The 9762-nt window shown below is 39.3% G+C and overlaps 2 protein-coding genes across 2 annotated transcripts; one reads left to right on the top strand and one right to left on the bottom strand.

Moving 5' to 3' along the window:
- Positions 1 to 7427: 7427 nt before the first annotated feature.
- On the bottom strand, positions 7428 to 7958 carry LOTGIDRAFT_135141 (hypothetical protein; the record flags this gene model as incomplete). The annotated part of the gene is made up of 1 exon (XM_009068862.1): positions 7428 to 7958. The coding sequence occupies one exon, from the start codon at positions 7956 to 7958 to the stop codon at positions 7428 to 7430; it is 531 nt and encodes a 176-aa protein (XP_009067110.1).
- A 678-nt stretch (positions 7959 to 8636) lies between these two features.
- LOTGIDRAFT_135021 (hypothetical protein) lies at positions 8637 to 9527 on the top strand (the record flags this gene model as incomplete). Its single annotated transcript, XM_009068861.1, has 3 exons — positions 8637 to 8899; positions 9161 to 9283; positions 9353 to 9527. Coding segments are annotated over 3 exons (561 nt in total), but the record flags the coding sequence as incomplete, so codon positions are not given.
- Positions 9528 to 9762: the final 235 nt, after the last annotated feature.

Raw genomic sequence — 9762 nt, 5'->3', positions numbered from 1 at the left:
TCAAAGTTACTGGGCTGAATGTGGCCTCAAGGATATAAGTCCGCCGGCAGCAAGTAAAAGATAGTGGACCACAGCCATATACGCCCACCACAGCATGCGGACGGTAAATATTCAAGATTTTGGGGCAAGGGCAATAACTCTGCTTCTAACGGTCGAAAATAGCTCAAATTCGAACTAGATCTTTGTTTTATGAATATATATACACCTACAGAATTTCATTTGATTCCATCAAAAAATCTAGTTTTTAGAGCAAATGTTGACGGACGGACGGACCGACCGACCGATGGACGGACAGGGGTGCCGACAATATACGTCCACATAGAGAGATGTGGGCGTATAAAAAACAGGATGCCCTTTAAATTGAAGAAGTATAGGCAACTCACATTTTCAGCAACGACTATCCTAGCTAGCTCTTCTTTCTGTTCAACACATAAATCATACCATTTTCTTAATATACGACTTCTTTCCTGTTAAATATAATCCATATCAGTGTCAACATTTCCATTTTAATCAAAATTCTTACCCTTAATTTGTCGTAAGCATGGTATGCATCTCAATGTAAAATTCTTCATCACCAATTACTATTTGAAGATTTTTTTCAAAACATTGCCTTTCAAACTTCAGAGCTTCAATTTTACCGATTTTTTCTGGTGTCTTATCACAAAAATCAATTCTGGCTAGTTGGCTAGTGACGTTAGGAAAGCTAAATGAAGTCATTGATACCTAATGGAGCCATGGTTTTGAGCTCGTGATCCAATGTTGTTCCTATACCATACCTAACAATGGGTCATTCCTTCCCTCTAAAGTCTGTTTAATAAACTAAAGTTGGCTAGTGACGTTAGGAAAGCTAAATGAAGTCATTGATACCTAATGAAGCCATGGTTTTGAGCTCCTGGATCCAATGTTGTTCCTATACCATACCTAACAATGGGTCTCTCCTTCCCTCTAAAGTCTCCTGTTTAATAAACTAAAATTGGCTAGTGACGTTAGGAAAGCTAAATGAAGTCATTGGAGCCATGGTTTTGAGCTCGTGGATCCAATGTTGTTCCTATACCATACCTAACACTGGGTCATTCCTTCCCTCTAAAGTCTCCTGTTTAATAAACTAAAATTGGCTAGTGACGTTAGGAAAGCTAAATGAAGCCATGGTTTTGAGCTCGTGATCCAATGTTGTTCCTATACCATACCTAACAATGGGTCTCTCCTTCCCTCTAAAGTCTCCTGTTTAATAAACTAAAATTGGCTAGTGACGTTAGGAAAGCTAAATGAAGTCATTGGAGCCATGGTTTTGAGCTCGTGGATCCAATGTTGTTCCTATACCATACCTAACAATGGGTCATTCCTTCCCTCTAAAGTCTCCTGTTTAATAAACTAAAATTGGCTAGTGACGTTAGGAAAGCTAAATGAAGCCATGGTTTTGAGCTCGTGATCCAATGTTGTTCCCATACCATACCTAACAATGGGTCTCTCCTTCCCTCTAAAGTCTCCTGTTTAATAAACTAAAATTGGCTAGTGACTTTAGAAAAGCTAAATGAAGTCATTGATACCTAATGGAGCTATGGTTTTGAGCTCGTGGATCCAATGTTGTTCCTATACCATACCTAACAATGGGTCATTCCTTCCCTCTAAAGTCTGTTTAATAAACTAAAGTTGGCTAGTGACGTTAGAAAAGCTAAATGAAGCCATGGTTTTGAGCTCGCGATCCAATGTTGTTCCTATACCATACCTAACAATGGGTCTCCTGTCTAACAAGTTAATATTTACCTTGGCCGGGACGTCTTGCCAAGTATGAAATGTTTTATAAGCTGTTTCTATGGCTACCTTCACATCATCTTCTGTCATATCAGGTACAGTTCCAATCAACGCATGATTAGCTGGGTTCTTGACTGAAATAGGTCAAAGATATGCAGTGTGCAATGAGTCAGGACGGCAGAATTAGCCTACAGGAAAAGGAAATTGATTGGAGTTGGGTTAATGAAGACAGGCAAGGCCATGCAGTGTACAATGAGGGAAATTTAGTCAGGATAGCAGAATTAGCCTACAGGAAAAGGTGTAAATGAATGGAGTTGGGCCAATGAAGATGGGCAAGGCCATGCAGTGTGCAATGAGGGAAATTTAGTCAGGACAGCAACACTAGCCTACAGGAAAAGGTGTAAATGAAATGAATGGAGTTTACATCCTTCTGTTCTGCACCTAATTGGGCTAATGAAGACATGCTGTCCTGATCAGGGATTGTGTATCTGAAACGCAGACATGAGTTAACAGCACAAGATCACAAATTTCTTACCTTCAAAAGTTTTGCCTGATTTTGATCCAATCCACTGTCCGTTAACGTAGGCTTTATCTTGTAATAAAGGACTTGAGAACTTAGCAGACGACATCTTTCGATGGACAATATTACTAACAACGTAGAATTTCTGTTGGTCGAATAAAAAACACCGCAATTTTACCACTTCTGAAAAATGTAACACAAATTGAATTAGTTTTTAATTACATTGGTGATTGGTTTATTGCATAAAGGTTTGCCATTCGTACGCCATTTTTTAAACCAATCAAACTTTAGTCTCAGAAACAGGAATTTTTTAGCTAAGCTAATCAGTAATAGTGTTCACAGTTCACTGTCAAATTTTGAGCCTTCAAATCCATGTGTGTCTAGAATTATCTGCGTTTGAAAGTTAAAATGATGACTCGTCTTTTCTTGAGACACTGTGATATATAGAAAAGACATCTATAGAAATAGGAAAAGAAATTCCTAGTTTGAGATATTTTTAAAAGGAATTATGCTAATTATGAAATTATGTCATGACAGCGGCATTAGCCTACTCTTTTTTTTTCAATTGCCAACTGTTGAGAGATCTTTAACCTGTACAGCCATTGGTACACGGGGCCTCGGTTTATTGTCCCATCTGAATGACTAGACACTTTTTCCAAGTCAGCCCCTCTTACCTACATCACTGACAGGGGGAAACTGGGTTGAAAAATCCAAAAGGTATCAAAAAGTAGGCAAATGCTGCTGTCCTGGCAAAATTTTCCTCATTGCACACTGCATCATATAAAATATTCAACAAAACACAATGATAAAAACATACTTAAAGCACTTCTGGACATTTTTAACCATCCAAGTTGAGCTCTCGAATATTAAATGACACTCTTGGTATTAGGTCACAATAAGTGAGGCTACAACATCCCTTCAAAAATGCACAGGTAAGCTTATATCACTATAGGGCAATATCAATATCACTATAGGGCAATATGTATATCAACATTAGGCCTATATCACTCATTTACTAGTTTTATCTGGTCACATTTCAAGATGGTGATATCAGTTTATTTTTCTTTCAGTAACCAGCTGGTAAATTTTGTTTATCAAAGTTTTGTCTTTAGAAAAAGGGTCTTGTGGATTTAGAAGATGCATATTTTTTAAATAAACTACTAGAAGTATTTGATAGGTGTTGACTCACAGAAGCACAGGCCATGCACTTTGACAAATCATTAGAAATATTGGATCGCAAAATTTATTTTAACAAAATTTACTGGTAAGTTGAATAACTTTTTTAACGCAAATTTCATATAATTAGTCTAAGAGTCCCTTAATTACGAAAGCACAGGCCGAGGAGATAGTAGGAGAAACATCTCTTTAATCTAACCTTTATCTCTATACTATATTAATCAGCGTAATATGATATGACCTTGAACTCCCTGAATACACAATCTTATAATATTCAAGGTCATCTTTTACATGTTTCATTTTCTGTTTATCAAGCAGTCTGGTAGCCAGGAACAAATTGGTGCTGGGGCTCAGATTTTATACTCAGAAAATTTGAAGAATTAAAGGCCCAGAGATCTCATTTCTGATAATTTTAAGGTGCCAAAATTAACAGACCTGTAGCCAGGAATGAATTGGTGCTGGGGCTCAGATTTTATACTCAGAAAATTTGAAGAATTAAAGAACCTGAGAACTCATTTCTGACAATTTTAAGGTGCCAAAATGAACAGTCCCGTTGCCAGGAATGAATTGGTGCTGGGGCTCAGATTTTATACTCAGAAAATTTGAAGAATTAAAGGCAGAGAGCTTGTTTCTGACAATTTTGAGGTGAAAAAACGTGTCAATCAAAATCTATATCTTTTTGATTTTGTACAAAGACACTGTAAATAAATCAATCTGTGCTGAACTGAAGAAGGTTTTGCTGGGGTTTAATTCTCTCTTGTTGGGGCCCAGCCCCCACGGACCCCACCCTGACGACGGGGCTACTTTATAAATTACCCGTTAGAACGAACAAACCCTACTTTACCCTACCACTTCTACATTTTCGTTATCTAATAATTCAGCCCTAAAAATTCCTCGACAAGTAATTTGCGATGCTCCTCGACATTACTCTACTCACCAGTTACGCAAATATTCCTCATTGGGTGCCTTCAAAGTCCTTCCTTGCAACAAAAACGACAAAATTGCACTAAACAAGAAAATATTGCGACGTCAATAACAATGGAGTTACTTCCCTTTACGATAATTTCACTAGGGTAGATGTTGTATTTTCCGTCCATGGATTTTAAATGAATTTAAAAAACGCACGATATGAATCTCAAAACTAAACCTAAAATCGAAAACAAGATATTTGCAATATGTGTACATTGTTTATAACTGATCAACTTTTCACAGGAGGAAGTATATCAATTAAAAGTGAAATGAATGGAGTTTTACGTAATTATTTGAAACGTGCACTAGACGGTGTTCAGTCAACTCGTCTACATGTCAACCCGTCTACAGATAACTCGTCAACAAACTTACAACATCAAGTTAACAAGTCAATGACTGAGTCAACCCGTCAACACATGTTGACATGTAGACGGGTTGACTGGTAATCCACTGGACCTAGCTATGCTAGGTTACCCTTAATCCAAGGTTAAATTCTAGAATAACGCTTATATCCTTACAAAATTTCCCTCATTGCACAATGCATGAGGTTGTCTGTCTTCAGTATTTCAATAAGATGAAAAAAGTTGCACAAAAACTTCATTTCATTTCCTCAGCCCGATCAGGAGCAGAAAAGTGGAACAAAAACTATTTCCTTATATACATTAGCCAAATAAGATGCAGAAACAAAGGACGTAAAACTCCTTCACTTTCAATTCTTAATTCCACAAATGTATCACAAAATAATTTTTCAAAAGACAAAACTGTGAAAAATTCGGAGGCTGCTTTCTGGAGTAAACAAAGTAACTAAGAAACTGGCCACCCTGCCCCCTGTTGGATAAATTCGGCTTAATTTAACTCAATTAGTGAGCGATACTCAATCATTTTACTCAACGTCTGAAAAATCCTCGCCAGTTTCCGTAAAGCTACGAGCAGTCCTCGACTGTTTCCGTAACATCGACCAGTCAAGTCTGACTACGGGTAATTCTCGACAGTTTCCGTAAAGCGACGGGCAATCATCGACAATTTCCATAAAGCCAAACAGTCAATTCTGGCTACGGGAAATTCTCGGCAATTTCGTAGACCTACGGGCAATCCTCGACAATTTCCGTAAACCTACGGGAAATTCTCGACAATTTCCGTAAAGCTTAACAGACAAATCTGGATAGGGCAATCCTCGACAGTTTCCGTAAAGCTACGGGCGATACTCGGCAGTGCCCGTAAAGACAAACCGTCTATTTTGGCTAAGGGCAATTTCAGTAAAGTCGAGCCGTCAAGTCCAGCTTGGGGCAATCCTCGGCAATGTCCGTAAAGCCGTACTGTCAAGCCTGGCTACGGACAATCCTCGGCAGTTTCCGTAAAGCTACGGGCGATCCTTGGCAGTCCGTTAAGACTTAACAGTCAAACCTGGCTACGGGCAATCCTCGTCAGTGTCCGTAAAGCTACGAGCGATCCTCGGCAGTGTCCGTAACGCCGAACCGTCTATTCTGCCTTCGGCCAATCCTCGACAATTTCCGAAATGCCGAACAGTCAAGTCTGGCAACGGACAATCCTCGATAACTTCCGTAACGCCGAACCGTCTTTTCTGGCTACGGACAATCCTCGATAATTTCCGTAGCGTCGAACCGTCTATTCTGGCTACGGACAATCCTCGATAATTTCCGTAGCGTCGAACCGTCTATTCTGGCTACGGACAATCCTCGATAATTTCCGTAGCGCCGAACCGTCTATGTCGCCTACGGACAATCCTCGATAACTTCCGTAACGCCGAACCGCCTATTCTGGCTACAGACAATCCTCGGCAATTTCCGTAAAGCCAATCAGTCAAGTCTGACTATGGGCCTGATATACGCCCTTCCCTCTCTGTAAAACAACATTTCCAAATAAGAACTTAATCAACCCAAAAAAAACCTCAGAACTATGAGATATTATTTGAAATAAAAGAATGATTAAAAAATTGATTTCGGCTTACGTCAATATTTATAAGGAAAAGATAAAATTGACACTTTTTAATTTGCAATACTTAATTGATAAAATGTCAAAATTGAGTAATTTCTACCAAAAAACACAAATAATTCAATTCTAAAAACACGTTGATTAAGAAAAATTTGCAGTGTTTTTTTCGTAAAATTTCAAAAGTGTATTTAAACGATTTTGTCTTTGAAATTCCAATATCAATTTCTATAAAACAGTACCGCCCAAGGGTCTTCAAATTGTTTTTAATCAATTTTAAAATAAAACAAAGACTTGATGCTCATAAAACAAAATTTATTTCGTACTTGGTAGACACATTCCTCGCAAAATTCTAATTTTCAAACAGACGTCTGTGGTTCCTGCAATTTCAATAAAACTAAGTGTTTGATGACGTCACTAATCGCAAAATATGCTTATATCACACAAGACCCTTGTAGTAAATAGTGACGTCATTAAACACTTAGTTTTAGTGGAATTGCGGGAACCACAGACATCTGATTGAAAATTAGAATGATGTAAATTGATGATATCAGTGTCCCTGATACACATACAAAATATAGAAAACTTCTTTACAATCTCTTTAACAAGAACCACAGACGTCTGATTGAAAATTGGAATGATGTAAATTGATGCTATCAGTGTCTCTGATACACATACAAAATATAGAAAACTTCTTTACAATCTCTTTAACAAGAACCACAGACGTCTGATTGAAAATTGGAATGATGTAAATTGATGCTATCAGTGTCTCTGATACACATAAAAAATATAGAAAACTTCTTTACAATCTCTTTAACAAGAATCACAGATATCTGATTGAAAATTAGAATGGTGTAAATTGATGCTATCAGTGTCCCTGATACACATAAAAAATTTAGAAAACCTCTGAACAATCTCTTTAACAAGAACCACAGACGTCTGATTGAAAATTAGAATGGTGTAAATTGATGCTATCAGTGTCCCTGATACACATACAAAATATAGAAAACTTCCATACAATTCCTGTTTTCTGGAAGCTGCGACTCGCCCAACTTCTCATTCAAGCAGCCAACAAGACCATCTCTGTATATACGACTGTATCGGTCTGAAAACCGTCATTCCAAAACGCACCTTGTTCCGTTCTATAGAAGTCAATATTTCCATTTGCGTTACAACAGCTACAGTTGGTCTCAACCGTACCAAACCACCAACCTGATTGGGCAGCTGACGAACAGATTGACGTTGGTCTATCTGAAGTACTGAACTCGGTGTTGTTCAAAGCGGATAGACAGTCTTCTAATGGGCTTGAATCCATAGGTTCAGCTGTTCCAATCATTAGCCGAAATCCCGACGCAGTATCCGTAATTTTGAAATCGTGGTATTTAATGGTCTTTTTTTTCCATTGCTGACTGACGTGGATTTTGATTTGAAGATCGTAGCTGCGACTGTTGGTTATTTCAAATATGCTTTGCAGACCCAACCAATGACTTCCGAACCAATCAACATCATAACCAAAACCATCGACATATTCTTGCCAAGTTCTGTCAAATGATACATTTGGGGACCAGTAGGAATTAATCTGGAGATACATTTTGCTGTAGACCATGTCGCAGCGAACTTGGAAAGGAGCAGCAGAGAGTTTTGGTTTTATCCAAAATGTATCATATCGACCTGCATAAAATCCCGAATCACGACCTTCTGAACAATCTGAAATTAGACAGTGGTATAGCTCAGTCAGTAGAGAGTTGGGTCGTCGTCTACTAGGACAGTGGAATATCTCAGTCGGTAGCGATTGGATTGTTGTCTACTAGGACAGTGGAATAGCTCAGTCAGTAGTGAGTTGGATTGTCGTCTGCTAGGACAGTAGAATAGCTAAGTCAGTAGTGAGTTGGATTGTCGTCTGCTAGGACAGTGGAATAGCTCAGTCGGTAGTGAGTTAGATTGTCGTCTGCTAGGACAGTGGAATAGCTCAGTTAGTAGTGAGTTGGATTGTCGTCTGATAGGACAGTGGAATATCTCAGTCGGTAGCGATTGGATTGTTGTCAACTAGGACAGTGGAATAGCTCAGTTAGTAGTGAGTTGGATTGTCGTCTGCTAGGACAGTGGAATAGCTCAGTCAGTAGTGAGTTGGATTGTCGTCTGCTAGGACAGTGGAATATCTCAGTCGGTAGCGATTGGATTGTTGTCTACTAGGACAGTGGAATAGCTCAGTTAGTAGTGAGTTGGATTGTCGTCTGCTAGGACAGTGGAATATCTCAGTCGTTAGCGATTGGATTGTTGTCTACTAGGACAGTGGAATAGCTCAGTTAGTAGTGAGTTGGATTGTCGTCTGCTAGGACAGTGGAATAGCTCAGTCAGTAGCGAGTTGGACTGTCGTCTGCTAGGACAGTGGAATAACTCAGTCAGTAGCAAGTTGGATAGTCGTCTGCTAGGACAGTGGAATAGTTCAGTCAATAGTGAGTTGGATTGTCGTCTACTAGGACAGTGGAATAGCTCATTCAGTAGAGAGTTGGATTGTCGTCTGCTAGGACAGTAGAATAGTTCAGTCGGTAGTGAGTTGGATTGTAGTCTGCTAGGACAGTGGAATAGCTCAGTCGGTAGAGAGTTAGATTATTGTCTACTAGGACAGTGGAATAGCTCAGTCAGTAGAGAGTTGGATTGTCGTCTGCTAGGACAGTAGAATAGTTCAGTCAATAGTGAGTTGGATTGTCGTCTACTAGGACAGTGGAATAGCTCATTCAGTAGAGAGTTGGATTGTCGTCTGCTAGGACAGTAGAATAGTTCAGTCGGTAGTGAGTTGGATTGTAGTCTGCTAGGACAGTGGAATAGCTCAGTCGGTAGAGAGTTAGATTATTGTCTACTAGGACAGTGGAATAGTTCAGTCAATAGTGAGTTGGATTGTCGTCTACTAGGACAGTGGAATAGCTCATTCAGTAGAGAGTTGGATTGTCGTCTGCTAGGACAGTAGAATAGTTCAGTCGGTAGTGAGTTGGATTGTAGTCTGCTAGGACAGTGGAATAGCTCAGTCGGTAGAGAGTTAGATTATTGTCTACTAGGACAGTGGAATAGCTCAGTCAGTAGAGAGTTTGATTGTCGTCTGCTAGGACAGTGGAATAGCTCAGTCAGTAGTAAGTTGGATTGTCGTCTGCTAGGACAGTAGAATAGTTCAGTCACTAGTGAGTTGGATTGTCGTCTGCTAGAACAGTGGAATAGCTCAGTCGGTAGTGAGTTGGATTGTCGTCTGCTAGGACAGTGGAATAGCTCAGTCAGTAATAAGTTGGATTGTCGTCTGCTAGGACAGTGGAATATCTCAGTCGGTAGCGAGTTGGATTATTGTCTACTAGGACAGTGGAATAGCTCAGTCAGTAGAGAGTTGGATTGTCGTCTGCTAGGAC

The sequence above is a fragment of the Lottia gigantea genome, assembly GCF_000327385.1.
Source record: "Lottia gigantea unplaced genomic scaffold LOTGIsca_95, whole genome shotgun sequence".
Lineage (NCBI taxonomy): Eukaryota > Metazoa > Mollusca > Gastropoda > Lottiidae > Lottia > Lottia gigantea.
The sequence above is the reverse complement of the archived record's forward strand: the minus strand, read 5'-3'. Positions and strand labels throughout refer to the sequence as shown.